Below are 19066 nucleotides of genomic sequence, written 5' to 3'. Positions count from 1 at the left end.
TTTTCAGACCAGTCATTAACAACACAATGTGCATCACAATCGTAAATTATTGATTCTGACAAGCTTACCTATTAAACGAAATGGATTCTTTTCATCAATTTCTACGAACACATTTCACATGTTAAAATAAACATGAGCCTGTTATTAGCTCTTTGCGTGTACATCATGGTAATTTATGCTGTGATGTCAAAATACATAAAATTGCAGAAAAAGCACGTGTCAAACCAGCGAGTATGCACCCGCAAGAAAACTCAGTAGATACTCCAGCGCAGTAGACTACTGCAATCATACTGCAAACATGCTTCAAATCTGCTTCGATTTGGGATCTAATTAGCATATTTGAAACATGCTTCTATCGTGTTGCTAATATACTGCGTTAATGCTCCTCTCTGTACAAACCTATGTACTTTTTGGAGTAGAATTGCAGTATGCTATGCTGCATTTCTACTGCAAATATGCTCCACACCACTACTGCGTTAATGCTTTTTTTGCTACTTCGACACTACTGCATTTTCGTGCATGCCCCCAAAACTAACAAAATGCGATAAATACTAGCTATTGTCTTCGTTTATTTTCAAGGTGAACAAATTAAAAAGGAATGTGATGTTTTGTTAGAATATTTGAAATAACAATTAAACATCTATGATAATGACAGATTATAAAAGAGATAACAAACGTTGCCCCGTATAATTTCCAATTTATTGCTACAAAGAAAAGAGTCACTCGTACATGTGTGTACTACTTGGATACCATACAATTAAGAAAAGATAAATGACATGAGATGCTCTGATATACACAAATGTGCAGTGCAACACCAATTATATTAACACCAGCAAGTCACAAAACAAATTGTCAACCCTAAATATGTAGCAATCAATTAACATGACGGAAAAGGCGCAGTTTATTGGTTTGTGTTGTCTCTCTGTCATCCAAATATCATTTTCTAAATTGTTTCGAACACTTATCTCTTTAATATAAATTATTTTTTACTCTAGCAGTAAGTGTCCCATAAATATTACGAACTTTTGAGGACAACCCTTTTTGTATGTCAGTAGAAAGCACAGCTGAAACGACAATGGGAATAAAAATGAAATAATGATTTTGCATTGAAAATCCCTTTAACTTCATGTAAGAGAAAAAACAATCGATAAACAATCGTGCCTACAGGTGAGACAACAAATAGCATGCTCGTAGGCCTACTTGCCTTGCATTAATTTATAAGCGCTGACAAAACATGAAAATTATGATTAAAATATTTGATGTGCAAATGTTACAATATGCAACACAAAAATTCTTTTTAAAAAAAGTAAAACGTGTCTGTAGGTTAAAAAACCCATATACATTTTTTGAAATCGTGGTCACACTATAAACTGACATAACCGCACCAAATGACAATGTTAATATCTGAACATTATAAACACTGCTATAACAGAAAATTACCCATCGCAATTACTAAATGTCAACATCGTAGAATGAAAAAGCCCTGCAAAACAACAACACAATAACCTTTGTCAAACATATTGTATGGAAACACGTAAATTATTATATTTGTAGCTTGGTTTCTCTGAACTGAATTGCACCCAGTTAATTTTCATCCCTATAATTATTTTATTGAAATGCCTTTTGAAGGCTCATATTTATGTATAGATTTGTACATTTTGGTCACTACATGCTATATGAAGTTAATATTTAAGTCTTTTATTTACTCGCACAAATTCTTGTATTTTTTTTAATATTTAAAATATATAATTATACACATATGTCCTTTTTAAGGGAACTGTATAACTGTATATACATGTACATGCACATAACCATTATAATACACAACTGATACACAGCCTACAGAAATAATTTGAAAAAACTGAACACTAAATATTTTCAATCATTTGACGGTACTCCTCGTCTTGCCAGCGCCTCCACCCACCTAACCAAGTGTCCATACGATCGTACAACGCTCTCCACAGTCGATTGAATTCGTTCACCAATTCTATGTTTGAAAAATCGTAAATACTTGGATCTAGGCTTCCCAGCTCTTCCAGACAGCTTTCCTGATGGACCCTTTCTTTTTTTAGTCGATATTCAAGCTGATGACGCTCCCTCTCACTTGCCTCTAATTTCTGTGCTATTGCCTCAGGGTTCTTTCCAAAAGCGTGACTGTGCCAGGGCAGCGTTTCCATAGACTTAGAGCGTTTGAATAAAGACCTTTTTGGAGATGGAATTGGATGGCTAGCCATTAAGGAAAACTGCCCCTTCTCAAGGTATTTCGACTCAGTTTTCAGTTCGTGAATTTCGCCATATATTGGCATCAGATGGGTTTCATCTCCTTCCAGGCGATTTTCAAAATTGCCACGCTTTCTTCCGCGTGCCTCTGTAAGGTCCGTATCTACAATATCCTTTCTTTCCACAGACTTGAACCGTGCGGATGTAATATTTTGAGGTGCGCTATGTATCATGTCAGTATAACAAGTTTGATTTAAGTGAGCACGCACGAAATTATTTGTCTCTGGTTCCCGGTCTATATCTTCACGTTTATCCAGTAAATCCTGTGGGCACGTATGTTGTTTCTTAAGCATAGTTCGGGAAATTGTTTATATCACCTTTGTATTATGATGAACAATATCCACGATAACTCTTTGATGTATGTGAGAATATAACAGAACACCTGTCGTCCTTGGTTAACTTCACTGAACTACAAGCAGTTGCCGTAGATGTTTTTTTCACTGTGGTTGGCAGTCATAAACTTAACGTTGCGAAGAGAAATAATGACTATACATTAACGTGTTGAAAGATAATCTCGTCTCATCGTCCATTCACAGTTCTTTCCAATACGTACCCTTCAATAGAGTTACTTCAGATTTTCAAACTCACGGTTAATGAAACTGTTCAACAAAACTTCAAATTTGTTTAAAAAGAAGTCAGTGCTGTCTGTCGTCTGTGCAAGTTACTTTAGATAATTTGGCAAGCGCACACTCAAATTATTACCAGTATATCGATCACAGCTTAAAAATTGATGGCTCAGGAATACTCTATATACTCAGCTTAATAAACATTCGTCAGAAAACTACGAGTGCCTAATGGAATTTTGAATTATTTAGCTGTCTTTATTCACCTTGGTAATATTGACCTGCTATTGGAATTGTTAAAAAATAGTCCCTTACAAGGCATCCAGAAATTTATTATAGATACATGAAAATCAGCGGGTAAGGCGTCGAGTTTATGATTTGAAAGGTCCCGAAAATGGCCTCGTTGCATAGGTATTATACTATTATACCTAAGCATCAAGCAGTGTGTGATACCGATATAGTCAATGATGACAAGGAAAGACCTCATGCAGATTGGAGAAACCTATATGAAGGAGATATAGTATCTGGCGATTTCGATAGGTTGAAAAAAGCTCCAAGAAATCCAGATCAAAACGTATATGGACTGAATGAGATGCAGATTGAGCACGGTTATGAACTGGAATATTTGGAGGAATACCTTGAGAAGTTGAATTCTAAAATGGTTGGTTTCGGCCAGGAAGAAACTGAGAAATTCAAAGGTCATATTCGTAGAACAATCGATTCTTTAAAGAATGTTCATTTTTCACTGTATCCTTTTAAATTACTACAAATGATAATCTGCTAATTAATTTAACGTTAATGTCGAGCAAAAATGATTCCTATGAAAGACCAATTAATTTAAAGTTTACAGCATAATTCTTAAATACATGTATGAATATTATCTGTTGAATTTACAATTTGTTTATCGAGCAGTCTTGCCACACACTTATAGAATTATGATAGGTATGAGAGTCAGCATGGACGATTTAGCAAAATTTGTTTAATTTCGTTTATAATTGCGTTTTATGATAAAAATGTATTATGTTTAGCCTTTATCACAGTGTAAAGCGATTATAGACAAATTATTTATTCATTTATTTGGACGAAGGGTACAGATCTAGGTCTTTCTTAATACCAAGAAATTCAATAAACACTTTGATACTGTCCTTTTTTTATAATAAGGAATTACAGACTAAATTAAGTGAGCATCAGTGCATTTTCCCCTTTTTTGTGTGTGTGGTATATTTGACACTTCATATAAGCTACCGGTTCTAATATTATTTGAGTGTTAATATCTATGTAGACTTTGTACACAGTCCATCAAGTATCAGTTTATTGTAACTTTATTTTTCCTCCCTACCAGATGTAAACATCGTATACTTACTATACTTCTCCTGTCACCAACATATCACTGTTGAGAATTCACAAAACGAGAAACGACAAAAATAATTTTAACTCATGATTGGTGTTAAAAGTATTTTTTTCCATTTGGGTTCTGTTGGAAAGTTTCCCTCTGAAATTTTTGCAGTTTGGTTGATTAGTTTAGATTCGCACAAGTATATTTATTTTGACTGAGTATTTCTTGTTATGCTCTAATTAAATCTGGATAAGCCTTGATTTTAAAGGGAAAATGTTCATGTATGAGACACAAATGAGAACTTGTCAGTGTATAGTAAAACACAGTCTACCAGACCACTGTAATGTTAATGGAAATTATAATCTGCAGAATGGCACACTTTTAGGGTTGATAACTCTTGCTGAATAATTCAACTGCAAGCATGACATTTTGTTTATATCTTATGAAAATACAATAATAATAATAATAATAATAATAATAATAATCTTTATAAGCTCTAGACCTTTTTATGGCCAAACAGTTACGTGAGGGGAGTAACTAAATAACTAAATATTTACTGTGTGAAATATGTCATCCCTTAACAGCCTTACAGACTGCGGACACAGCAAGAAAACTTCTACATGGTTCTTGGTGAGGAGGCGACCGACGAGGGCTCGACCAAAAGGTTCATAACTTTTTTGAAAAGTGCTGTTACGAAAAATCCACCACCCGATGGAGACGAGGCTTCATCTTCTGTGTCACCTTCAAACACGCATGCAAAGCTAGCCATCTTCTCTTCGAATACATTTCAAAAGTCTCTTCAAGACCACATTTTATCTATTCGAGGCCATCTTATTCCATGTCTCCAGGCCCTGGTCAGGGATGAAATATCTTACACTGTTAATAGCCGTACGGTTGATCTAGAGAAAGGTGAGATGAAGCAGGCTGAAAAAAAGTTCTCATACACCAGGAAGTTTAAATGGGTCCTTGATAAGAAGGAATGTAAACCGGAGGATAATGAACTGCGCAAAGTTCACTTGGACGGGGATTCATCGGATCACATTCTTCTGTTCAGAGAACAGAGGTACTCAAAACGTGTGCTAGACATCCCAAAGATTTATGTCCTGATAGGTGTCTATAGCCATTCTGATCTCGTAAATGTAGATAGACACAGTAAAGGTTCTAAAACCCCTGTTAATACAACGGGTAAGACCCCTAAAGAGCTTGTTGAAGAAGAAATGAGGGCGATAATGTCCACCTTTAACATTGACGAAAAAACGGGCCAAATGAAAAACTGATTGAAAGAATACGCATAACTTGAAAGCAGACTCGGGCGTAAAACAATTTTTTCAGCAATACAAATTCAGTAGAAAATAAGTCGAACGCACACATATAGTCTACGCCTGCGTCTCCACTGATGTTAGATGCTCTTAACACGTGGGCGGAAACAGTATTTCGGAAATCACTTTGGTTTCTAACTTTTTTCTAAATCAATGAACAGAGGACAAACACTTTGACTCGAGCTCTTAGTTATCTGCATTAATAGTATGAACAATATAACATTTATGGAGATGTTCAGACTGTGGCTAGATACATATAGTAACCTGCATGTACTGTATCTAACCACTGTTTTATGATTTCATCTTTATTCAATGTACTTCCTTATAGATACAGTGTCTATACGGAAATACATTGGAAAAAGGATGAAATTATAAAACTGTTCAATTTCTACACTATAACTCGACACTTACCTGTAATAGTTTTCGTCCCAGCAGTTGTGAATTCATCTGACACTGTTATGAGACAATCCATAGTGAAATGGATCGTTTTAAAATGTCGTCATTATGAGTGACATTACTGAACAAATCAGTTTTCATGATCAGAATATTTAATAAAGTGATGAAATTCATACCACGAGGTTTGTCGTTGAATAATATTCTATAACATGTAAAGAATGTGATTGACGAACGCAAAACACAGCAGTATTCGTTGGCACACATTTTTATCTTTATACTTTTAGATATAACTCCTCTTTAGCGCCTATCCAGGAACTCACATGGATGCTATAGTCGAGTTAAGAGGGGATTTCCTAAAAAAATATTGTGATAAGGAATCTTTGATTGCATTGGTCATCACAATATGACACGGACGCGAAGATTTTGTCATTTTAAGTTGCACTCTAAACCACGACCTTTACCCGCACGCGCATGCTGAGAGGAGAACAAAAATCATTTAATACAGTGTTAAGTGCAACACCGCCCCCCCCCCCCCCCCCCCCCCCCATCTTTAAAGATTCCTGTACGTCACCCCTTACAATATACCCTGTATTACTGATAAAATATGCTCTCAGCTAGTACAGACTAGACTTTGATAGCGTACTGGTAATAACAACATCACTTGATTGTCACTGTGGTTAGGTGTTATTCTTCAGAGAATCGTAGCTTACCGGTACTGTAGACAACTTATTAATTTCATATCAAAAATTACTGCACTTACCTATTTGGTCATTTAATGTAAATCTCTTCAACGATTAAAGGAACTGTGAATGCCCTGCTGCAAGAATTACATCAGGAGTTAAGTTCCTAAGGAGACATTAGCATTTAGAAACAAATAGCCAACAGCTGGCATTCTAGAAAGCTTAACTTTTAAAAAATGAGAAAAATTACACAGGTACCGGTTGTTATACAATGTAGGTCTTTCAGGTGAGCATTCAACGCGTGTCATGGCAGTCAAATAAACCCAAACACAATGATGCAACGGGCACCTTCGTTTCTGATAAGTACAAAGTGTACTAACTGCGCACAAGTTCAGTGACAATTTCCTATCCCCTGTTCTCGAAGATCTTATAAACATAAAAACGCATTGCATTGCATGCTGTAAAATTTAGTTTCTCAACTGTCGCATTCATGATGGTGTTTCTGCCATAGCACTTTTAGTACTTTAGCAGTATCACCCTTCTCCACCGCCCAGTAACTTTCTAATATGTAATGTTAATCAAAATTAAGTTATGTGGTGACTTTGAGAAACGTCCCTGTTATTCAAAGAAGAAAATTTGCTAAGTAATTTTTTTATCTTTTTTTATTAAACCACGTTCCAAGTTCTTTGACCAACGAGATTAAAACAAAGTACAGCCCCAGTGAGAGCCTTAATTGCTATCAAAATATTTGGAAGGCAGAAAGTTTCATGTAAAACATATTGAAATCAGTTGATGGATTGCCAAAGTAATTTATTTGAGTAGCAGAGACATTGCTCAAAGTTAATTATCACACATATTATTATTTGAGAAAGTATATTGAATATCATAGAATTATATAGTGGTTGGAGGGGTGTACGTTGGCCTACTGCAAAAGTGCCACGCTTTGGTGCATCTAGACAGCTTAGCAATGACCAAAGCAAAGGGTTCACATTTCCAAAAAGCGCATGAGCAGGACGACAACCTGAGTCCGTGACGTCAAACATGCGTGAGGTCATCAGGTACCAGCAGCCAGGTCAAAGGGAACATCTAAAAAAGGGATTCGAAAGCTTTTTATGTCCCATATTCAAACAATAAGCTGAGTTTCAAGTTTCAATATGAAAAAAGCGTTGGCGCGGAATAAACGATAGAATATAAACTATAAACGCTTTAATTAACATATTTATCACAAAAAACTACACATACGTATATAAAAAATATTTCTCCGCATTCTAAGTATATATTTAGAGATAAATGTTAATGATTTCTACGATGGTATTTGGAGCCGCGCTGTTCCTGCCACGTCACAAGTTTAACACCCACATTTACTTTACTAAAAATCTATCAGGTCGTCAATAAAATATACGTTCTGGTGAATACACATGTACATGTACTTCAATAACCTCGTAGATATAGCCATTTCCATTATACATTGAAGCTATATTTAAAAAAACATTTTTCCGCAGAATGCTATAAATTACTCCGCACTTTTCGGAATATCATTATATTTTTGTCATGTGTAAATTAGCCGAGTGAATGATTTATTGCAATTTGAGTCGAGACTAAAAAGTCCTAAGATCTAGACTACTAAGTGGCGATTATATTTCATTCTATGAAAGGGTAATTTTGCTTTTCGTCCATAATAGATTCCTGCAACTTTTATATGAGAAATCTAGAACACGCACCAGTACAATGTATATATTTTCCGTGTTTGAGTCCAACGACTAGCTGGAAGTGCAGTTGGTAGAAACAACTTCGAACGTAACATCCCCCACGATAAACCTGATTATTTGCATTGTTAGGTTTGGCAAATGAGACAATTGCCGCAACGCTGTATAAATTAATGTAAAATTAATTATGTAAAATTAAACCCTGGGTCGAATTTCTGTTAATAGCACGGTTGCAAAATGAACATTTCTACGAAAACTCATCACATAAACAACTGCATGTCCATTTTTCTATTATAACAACCCGGTGTCTTGATCAAAATTATATTAGCCCCCCCCCCTCAATTTTGCATTCGTCTATGCATATTTCTGTGTACATATATTTATTTAGTACATTAGTACTAGTGATCAAAACGAAGCGAAATTGTATTTCGAGTTGGAGACCTTGGATTCCAGAATAAACATCTTGAGCATCATGAAAACGCATTTTTCTCTGCGGAATGCGTAGGTGCTTATAGCTTGTTTTGCACAGATGTGCGACACGATCTCGATGGTTATCCCAATTATTTGTACCGCGATATCAATATCTCGTTCCTTATTTTACCTCTTGTTTATTGTAGCTAGAAGGTATTGTAAGGTAATTATACCGCGCCGCAAAATCTAATAAACACCCCCTCCCCCCTCAGCTTGAATCATATAATTGACGACGGAGCTTTCAGCTATTAGATAACGGCTATATTTTAAGCCTGTGTACAACGCAGTGAAACCTGCTTTTTATCTAATGAAACCCTGCAATGCACGCACATGCTTGCGATGTTTTTGACCTCTTATTTGCTCCCACTTCACATGTCATGTACGTCTATCAGCAAATGGCAGTGACCAAATATTTAGGCCAGCATTTTGACATTTTATGCATATGCCATTGGTAACACAAACCATATTGAGCCCATACCATGCTAAGCATTTCAAAAAGGGGCCACGTATCATAGAAAATATACTGTATAAACCATTATGAATAGTAACTACCTGTGTTTGTGTATATAGTGTCTTAATTTGCAATAGGGAAAGAATGTCATAGCAAATGTACACCATAAGAGAGACCGGCATATACATGTACCATGCTGAACAATTGCAAGTAAAACAGCAAACGTGTCACGTTGCATCTGAAGTTTTACCTTCTCTATCATAACGTTATTTACCTGTTTTTTTGTTTTTTTTTTAACCCAGATAAATGTAACAACGGCATGTTCCCAAAACATTAGTTTAACCTTCTGTCATCATCACTGATATAGTTTTAATTTGGACTTACTTATATATAGTACAAGTATCATTTTGGAATATTTTAGACGCTCTTGGAACGTTTGCAGCTAACAGTAGACAATGTCATTCACGCACCTTGTACACGGCAATCAAATGACTTGAAAACACTGTCAAGGTCAATGTATTTGTATCACTCAGCTTGCCTCCCGTCGTATGATCTAGGGGTGCTTTCAGAACAAGTTTAATCCGTCATTGCTAGCCCCCTGGGGTAAACAGGGAGTCCATTATGGGAATAAGCAGCATCGATTTCAAGTGGGGTCGGCCATATTTGATCGGCGGACTGAATGCGACTTAACAGATCAGCGGATCTATATGGCCGAGCCACTTGAAAGCTCACCGCGTAATTCCCTATAGGACACTCAATAAACTACCCGCAGGAATCACGCGATGAGCTTTCAAGTGGCTGGGCTATATTTGATCCTCGGATCTGTTAGTCATTGGATAAACTTTTTGTTTGGAAATGCAGCCTACCATTTTTTTTTTTTTTTTTGCAGCCCCCTTAAGAAAATCTAAGGGGGCATACATTGCTCAGTGTGTACTCCATATGTAAAGAGGCGTAAACTGCCTCCATCGCATAAGACCCTATTCAGATTTTAGATCGATCTATCCCTGTGGGGACTCTCACTAGATTACTGTCAGCTTAGCCGGCTTTAGCGTCTGCCCCGCCTACTAAAAGCTGTAATTGGGTAGTTAACTACCGTGCGCGCTCGGCTGACAGCAATTTAGCGTGAACCCCCAGGGATTTAGATCGATCTAGATGGATCGATCTAAATCTATGGGAATGCAGTATAAGACGAATAGAAAATGTTAGCTTTAAGTTTGGGCTTTGTATGTCGTACTCTACACGCATCACAGTGTGGTTCACTTTAGGTGAAAATATATGCCTGAGAAATTAATTAAAACCCTCATTCGGGCTCGGTGTAAACGTTTTCACATCCATGAGAAGGACAATGTCACAATGCTGCCCGGACGGTACAGTACATGGTACATGCATATACTTGTACTAAGCGTATTATATACTACCAATGCAGCACGTAGTTTTCTATGGGAGAGGGTTAAAATAAAATAGTTGACTGCAAAACGTACATAGGAAATGGAAATGATGAAAATTGTTAAACTTTTTTGTCTGTTTTAAACTGTTTGTTGGGGGGAGGGCACCTTAGAAATTGAGAGGTTGGGGTTTAACAGGAATGGAGGTCCGCTAGGAACCGTAGTCCGCTTCCTATTTCATTGTACAGGTGATATCCGTTCTATATAGTAACCCCATTACTGCAACTAATCCTAACCTGTACTTATATCATATGGTACCCCTGACTTCCATTCCTAGGACTTGCATTCCTGTCACAACGGTCATCCTGGATCTGTCTTGGTGTTCACCACATAAGGTGCACCCTGCATACCACAGAGAGAATTGCATTTAGGTGAAGGAGGAATAATTCTTCACGTGCAGCACGCCCTTATTTGTTAACGAGCGGAGCTCACAATTGTGCGTGGGGCTTCCTGCCCCCGCAAAGCCACAGTTATAAAACGATTGACGTATATATATATACCCTTGTTACACTGTTGGTCAAGGTACAGTAACATTGTTGCACCCGGCACACGTAAAGAGGAAGGCTGACAAAGCCATTTATGTGCTCAACGGTTTCCACTCAGTGGAGAGAATGAGAGAATAGTTCTCAGTACAGTAGCTCTTTCCGACTTCTTGGTCATTGTGGACATCTAAGTCAGTCCACTGTGACATTGTATGAGCGCGATGTTTCACCCCCAGACAGTATACACCAAACTGAGCCCTAATCATTAGCGTATTTTACAACACATCCCTAACTGGTTGCGTCGTTTATGACCTCATGGTATCATCAACCAAATATCAATAATTTTGGCAGTAACATAAAAGAAGCTTTTGGGTAAATCAATTAATATTATAATACACATTGCAGGGGAGCTTCAATACTATCCTATACTGATCAAGGTACTTTTAGAACATAAACTGGCTTAGTTAAGGGATAATTACGTGAATATGGTTTTTTCAAATTATTATTTGTGTTTATCTTCCCATAGTCCTCAAGATCTACCTAAACAGAACTACAGGTAGCACTTTGAATCCTATCAGACACTCCTAACTGAAAAAGACAGAAACAATGGTGATTTTTTAAAATGAAAATAAAATGGAGAAATAAATACATAAATATAAAAGGATTAAACAATAAATTTAGTCAACTCATTCTCGCGTAGATCAATCGACTATCACCCGTGTTTTCTATCAAAATATTCGCTGCAAGAGAGAGAGAGAGAGAGAGAAGAGAGAGAGAGAGAAAGCATCCGTCATCTCAATTACGATGACGTACAAGTCAGAAGGTGTCGAACGCAACAAAGGTCTTTGAGCAAGCGGTGGTGATCGCGATTGTTTCACAGCATCGGCTAGCTACACTAACTGTACCAGTATTCCTTGAAAGTACCATTTCATTGCACGACACTCGCGCTCCAAAATCGATAAAATAACTGCGGATATTAAATATCAGGACCCTAGGTAATAAGTGAAGACGAACTAACGGAAGGACGTTTGTCTAATATATATTTTCTGAAGATGACGTGAAAGCACACATTCCAAACAACATTTACCAACTCTAAAGAAATATGCAATTTAACAAAGGAAAGAATGAAATTACAGACAAGCAAAACCTCAGAGCTGATACACTGTAGAAAGAGACAAATAATTGGCTAAGGAAAGTAGCAACCGAGAGAGGTATTGCCATCATTGAGATAATTGATCAGTGGTTGGCTTCTGCAAAATGACAGAAATATTTTCTTAAACGTGTTGGGTAGTTGCTTCTTAATGCAATAGTAACTGGAATTTCTGTGTGTGCTGAAACAGCTTTGTATCACAGACCGATGCTATTTTTCAGCCGCATCTCCTAGGGATTCATGGATGTGAAGGAATCGTACGATGTGGGAATGGCATCATCGTCGTTTTTTTAACATGGTGAATGGACAGAGTCTACTTATACCAACGGAAACTGGCCAATTAACTGTCATTTGCAGGACTGTGCACGTCTCAGATATGAGAAGTCGTTTAATGAGGCCATGTAAAAAAATAAGCTGCTTTATTAGGAGGAATCAGTATTATTGAAATAGTCTAAACTTGTTTTATTTTGTCTGAAAGTTGCATAAAATTGTGAAATAAACGTATTCCACTTGGGGCTAAGAAAAATATTTCTAAGAGCAGTGACATTTAAAAGACACTCAACCTCACAGTGTGTCAACTTAGGAGATCAATAATAGCGCTGTGGATAGATGTGGTACCTTGAACTTGTGAGGACGACCTGGGATCGAACTTAAAAAAATTATAATGGTAAAACTTGCTTCATGTGGGCTTACTTCTATCAGTCAGTAATCTGCGCCAATCGAATGACGTACGTGTGGTAACAGAACTCCTGACACAACTGCCAAAGGACTGCAAGGAAACGGCTTATGACCCCAAACGATCTACTTACAAAAAGGTCTTATCTGCCCATAACCAGTGTTTATGCCTTAACATTGTTAGATAGGATTATGTCATTGCGTGGTTGTGACTGAAGGGACGCTGCAACTTCATTACGTGCGGTGACCCTACATCAACCGTCATTAAATTGCAGTCAATACTTCATTGGGTGGCCTATATATACCTTTACCTCGCATCCAGAGTTTGATGAACGCATTGTTTACCGTGATTTCTCTCATGTTTTACTCTATTTTATATTGGGTGTTTTTTTCATAAACAGTGTGTACATGACGTTTAACACCGGCAGATATATATTTTTTGAGTACTTTTTCGTTGGATTTTCTGCGAAACCTACGCATTACTAAGCAGCATTACAAGGCAGATTTTCCTCAATTGATGACCTTTGTTGAAAATGGCGGGAAACAGTTCGTATGACGGTGCTGCAGCGGGTCTGGTTCCGGATGACGTCACAGCGGGTCTGGTCCACCCCCACTGGCTGAAATATCCCCCAGTGTCGGCAGAATTCACCCTGGCGGCAGGCACCGTCCTGAGCATGTCAATCGTGCTCTCTGTGCTGGGGAACGGAGCTATAATACTGATCTTCTTAAGGTGAGATACAGTGTGTATAAGGAGAGAGAAAGAGAGCAGGAGCGGATTCAGGCCGTCTTTTGGGTTTTCTGGAAGACCGTCAGATTTTTTAAATTGTCATTGATGGGTATCTATTTTTTCTGTCGGAAGACGGTCAAAAAAAGAGGATGAATCAACAAAGGTAATTTAGAAGACTGTCAGAGAATATCTCTGGATCCGCCCCTGGAGAGAGAGTAAAGATCTTCATGAAGCCATGCAGGGGCCAGGGCAGGTTCGAAGGCAGAGGTGTTGGGAGGGTGGGGGAGGGGTGAAGGTGTCATCCTTTTGGTTACACGAAAAAGGTCTACTCTAAATCAAAAGTTGATCTGGGTTCTTTGCCATTTCCCAAATTGGGTGAACTGAGGTTGGAAAGGTTCACTTTTTCAGGAAAGATCCCTTTTAAAATTGCTTGGCCACAGCCTTGGGTCTGATTCACAAAATATCTCAAGCCAGGAATTTGGTCTAAAATGTTAGTCATTTTTTATCCAAGATTAATTTAATGATAATCATGTCTAATGAAAGATACCTAATGATTAAGACGAATGCTCGTTTTCTAAGTCGACTATTTAGGATTTGTACTGAGCCGTTAAGCAACTCTGGTCTTGTCCTCTGGTCTAGTCCTTTTTTACGTTAATGTACAAGGTGATTTAGTAATTTATGGCATTCTCCCTGATTTTGGATCTATATTGAATTGCGTTTACTCAATTAAAAAGTTAAACGTCCCTTATTTGCTTCAATTAGAAACATCGACCGTAAGCTCACTTTTGATTAACACACACTGAACATTCAATGAGGTTTAGCGGGATACGTGGACATTAAACTAAAAGATAAACCATTTAAAACTCCGGGAGATTATGATGTCGCAAGGTGTACAGATAAATCAATAAAACAAAAAGTAAGGACGGGTTATTTTATTTTCAGGTCTCCCGTGCTTAAGACTCCAGCAAACGCTCTCCTTGTCAACCTGTCCCTCTGTAACATCATCTCCTCAGTGGCTGTGTCTATGGACGAGGCGACTGGTCTGGCCGGACGCTGGCAGTTTGGGATACCAGGTAGGGGCGCAAACGTGTAGGGGCAAATATTAAAACGCAATATGCACTGGTTCTATTATCAATATGCATTTTCATTCTTAGCTAGCTAAGTACATGTATACGTTTTTATTTATTTATTTCATTTTAAACCTACACTGTTATTGTACCAAACCAAAGTTGTTCTCACTATGGTTCACCATAATGTATTTTCCAGTTTAAGCTGGGATTTATTATATTTTTCTCTAAAATACAATGTTGAATAAAATATGTCTACCGGTACCAGTATGATAGTCAGAGTTAAGGCCGGGTCACACTGCGCTTGCGACCTTTTTGCAACCTTTTTGCAACCACAAAATCTGGCGGTCGCTTGCGATCACTTTGCAAGCTAATTAAGAAGCTATGGCCAATTTTGATCGGCAAGCAGTCGCAAACCGGTTGCAACAAGATTGCAGTATGGGGTCTGCAACCTCTTATAGACCATCTTCAAGTTATAGGTTGCCAGCCGCACACTGTTTGCCGAGCGATACACAACCTGCCTGCAACCACTCGGTGACCGAAAACCGGTTGCAGGACTGTAGCAATCGCTTGTCAACTAGTAGCAGCAAGGTCGCACAGAACATATATGTTGCCAACTTGTAGCTGCTTTCCCATAAAATCCCCTCTCAAAAGACAAAAATGTTCTAGTAAAATGACTCCTTTTCAAAAAGACGGGACTGCTATAACCATTGACTTTGTTTACCTAATAAGTAAAACGAGTAAAAAAACTCGAAAACCCGTGGATTGCAAGACGCCCCTTGTAAGGCGATTACAAACATTATATGAAAAAACTTCGTCTTGAAAATCGGGAAGTTTTCATTTCCTTCCTAAAAATAGAACCAACAATGTTTTGTGAACTTTTGAAAAGACTACACCCTCACCTAACGAAACCTGTGCTGTAATAAAAACATAAACTTGCATACGTTTTAATCCTTATTAATCTCATAATACTCTTTAATATTTTCTTGGTCAAATACTATTTCTCTTTGAGGTCGCAAGGCCTGTTCAGTTACGGTCACACTGAACAAAAAACCTCTTTGCGACTTGCAACTGTCACCGGTTGCAAAAAGGTCGGTGACCGGTTGCAACAACTCGCAAAATGAACGCTGGGTTAATATCCGGTTGCGCCGGTTTTCGGTGCAGCACCGATAACCTCCTGGCGACCGAAAAACCTACTTGTGGTATCCAGCCGGTTGCTAACAGGTCGCCGACTGCTTTGCAACTGATTTGCAACCGAATGTGTGGTTTTCCCTTTGTCTTTTTAACCCCAGGCGTTTGCCACTTACAATACAACGTAATTAAATCGTGTCAAGTCATGCTTTTTACACTCTCATCCTTGTAGTGAGGATACCAAGCACTGGAAAGATGTAAAATTGTTTGTGTTGAAACTATTTTTATTAAAGTCTATTGGACACATTTAACGATTTGTTCGATTATTTGTGGATAATTTTGATTGTTGAAATTATGATATTAAATAGCATTTATACCTTGCTGATTAAATTGCTTTTATTTTCCGTTTCTCTGCATTCGTGTATTTGTTTCATTGTGTACTCTGATAACATGGCTTTGCAAATTTTAAATAACATACAGCGATATATAATTGAGGTTTTCGTCATTTTACCTATGATTTTCGCAAAATGATAAAATAAATAAACGTAGCGTTTTTTTTTTTTTTTTGGTTTCGTAAGTGTGAAATACCTGGTATATGAAAGCCTTGGCAATTGGTATAAAATATTGTCAACAAATGCAATTTATGTTTTCTTTTTCTAAAATATTATAATTTATGACCTTGATAATTAGAAGGCTTACATAACAAATTATGAAAAATGTCTTTGCCCAAATAGACCGCCATCCTACGCCTATTTTATTGCAGTCGCTTGCAACCTTCCTGCGACATATTTTCGAACACCTGCGATCGGTAAAAAACCTGTTAGCGACCAAGATACTAAAGACCGTCAATCGACCATGCAGTTACAACTGCAACCTTCTAGCGACCTGCTGCCGACTACTTGCGACTGGTAAAAAACTTGAAAGCGACCAGTCGACTAAATACGGTCAATCGACCGTGCAGTTGCAAATGGTATGCTATTGGTTATAGCAACCTACTGACAACCAAGAAGAGACCGATAGGCAACCTTTAGGATACCGATAATTTTTATCTTTAGTCGCACTGGTTGTCGGTGCACAAAAAATGGCCTTCATGTGTCAACGATCGCAGGCGACCTGTTAGCAACCTTATGCGACCACTTTAAAACCTATGGCAACCTCCTTGCGACTGAGGTTGCAAAGAGGTTGCCAAAAGGTTGCAAGCGCAGTGTGACCCAGGCTTTAGATAAGAGCTTTTGTGTTACAAAAATATGGAAGCATTTAGGCGTGGCGGCTTCTGGGGGTACACTACCTTGAACTGAAGTTTTTATTCTTGACTTTGCACTTGAACATTCTGGATGAGATATACCATTTGGTTAGATACCCATGTTCTCTTTCAGGGTGCTTTGCCTACGCATGCGTAGTAGGTGCGGCCTCGTTGTCGTCCATCAACACTATGGCTGCCGTAGCTTTGGAACGGTACCGAGTCATTGTTCGCTCTTCACAAATGAAAAGAAAGGGAAAAGGATGGGTGCACATGGTTGTGCTGTTATCGTTAGTATGGGTTAATTCTATAGTCTGGGTAATAGCACCGATATTCGGATGGGGGAATTACGTCCTTGAGGGTCACGGCCTCTCGTGCACTTTTGATTATTTGACCAGAACCAATGAAAATCGTTCTTTCGTCATGTGCCTGTTTTGTTTTGGGTTTTTACTCCCCCTTATAGTCATCCTGGTCACAAACGCCAGTATATTGTGCTTTGTTCGCCGCTCCCGCCTCAATCTCGGCTCGTTAGGGAGAGCCAGCAGGAAGAGACGCATTGCCAAGAGCAAGCTAGGGGCCGAGCTGCGCATTGTCAAGATGATCATGGTGGAAGTGGCGGTCTACTGTGCCGCGTGGGTCCCTTACGCTACTGTCAGTCTTCTAGGAGTATTCGGAAATGAAAGTCTCCTGACTCCGTTGACCGTCGGCATACCGTCCATCGCGGCCAAGGCATCACCTCTCTTTACCCCGTTCGTCTACACCAAATACCACGGGGCTTTCCAGAAGGAACTGAGGCGGAAATACGTGAAGAAGCGGTCCCGGAGGAAACTACACAGCTGTAGGTTCAGCTTCTGAATATCTGGCCATTTGCAGGGAAACATAACAAATGAACAGTAACAATGGTAGATTTTTTGGGGTAGGAGGGGGGGGGGGCTGTGTGCCTCGTACCCCTTGGCCCCCTAGCTTTGGGGTTTACAATACCTCCTCTCCCATAAATTGTGCACGATGCGATACAAAAGAAGCAATATTTCCCCACTCTTTGCAAGTGATATTATACATGTACTAAGGCCCGATTTCCATACACATCGTCAGTCTACGTGGATCGACCAAACTCTGTTGGGGGGGGAGGGATAGACTGCAATCAGTTTAACTGTCTCAAAAAGTGCCTACATGGCAACACGGGGACTGCATAATATTCATGTTTTTCTCCGCCCTTATTACTGCTTTTATTCTTGTTATTAGTTTTAGAATAAAATTTGGTGCATTGTCCGAACTTAACGTCTTCACTATTTTAATGACTGTTCAGGGAATGACTAAATATTTATTTATATATCAATCTGATTAAGAATGCCACATTTCCTTGTTGTAAAGAGGATGGTGGCTTAATTGTCTCAAGATGGTGGCTTATATCTCAAATAGAATTTTAGCTATTTAAATCAAACATCAAAGTGTTATCGCTTAAATTAGAAATATGCATCTGAACTAAGTTAAGAGTCACTCTGAAGTTTTTGATAAGTTATATAGTTATATATTACACCACATCGCATCCTGTTATACTATTTACCATTGTGATATAGGTCGGAAAATTAGATAAAATGAAAACTTGAACGTGGAATGGGTATCTTTGTCAACACCTGTATCTTTGAGGAGAGAGAGAGAGAGGTATAAATACTCGTGGTGCTCGTAAATTCATCGAGTAGTAAAATCAGCAGTCCACCAAGTGCTAATGTCAGTATGCCACTTGTCTTCTATACAGTGACAGATAACCTACGCATCCGTATTCGCGATAAGCCTACCGGAATAATAGACGTGTAAATTAATTCATTTGCCTGATTCATTTGGTTTCTACAAATAACTTTTTGCACCTCACGATTCATCCTCCAATTTCCCTTCGCTTGCAGTGCCGTCTAAGAGACAGAATTTTGAACATGAGCTATCGATGATCCT

At 38.3% G+C, this 19066-nt stretch overlaps 2 protein-coding genes across 2 annotated transcripts; both read left to right on the top strand.

Moving 5' to 3' along the window:
* The first annotated feature begins 3034 nt into the window (after positions 1–3034).
* LOC106174608 (uncharacterized) lies at positions 3035–6061 on the top strand. Its single transcript, XM_013556244.2, has 2 exons — positions 3035–3590; positions 4772–6061. The coding sequence occupies exons 1-2, from the start codon at positions 3238–3240 to the stop codon at positions 5454–5456; spliced, it is 1038 nt and encodes a 345-aa protein (XP_013411698.2). The 5' UTR covers positions 3035–3237; the 3' UTR covers positions 5457–6061.
* Positions 6062–13487: 7426 nt separating this feature from the next.
* Positions 13488–18772, top strand: LOC106174573 (rhodopsin, GQ-coupled-like). The gene is made up of 3 exons (XM_013556194.2): positions 13488–13684; positions 14624–14754; positions 17256–18772. The coding sequence occupies exons 1-3, from the start codon at positions 13488–13490 to the stop codon at positions 17972–17974; spliced, it is 1047 nt and encodes a 348-aa protein (XP_013411648.1). The 3' UTR covers positions 17975–18772.
* The last annotated feature ends 294 nt before the right edge of the window (positions 18773–19066 follow it).

Source organism: Lingula anatina, chromosome 8 (genome assembly GCF_051362555.1).
Source record: "Lingula anatina isolate TDL-2025a chromosome 8, LinAna3.0, whole genome shotgun sequence".
NCBI classification, from domain to species: domain Eukaryota; kingdom Metazoa; phylum Brachiopoda; class Lingulata; order Lingulida; family Lingulidae; genus Lingula; species Lingula anatina.
The sequence above is the reverse complement of the archived record's forward strand: the minus strand, read 5'-3'. Positions and strand labels throughout refer to the sequence as shown.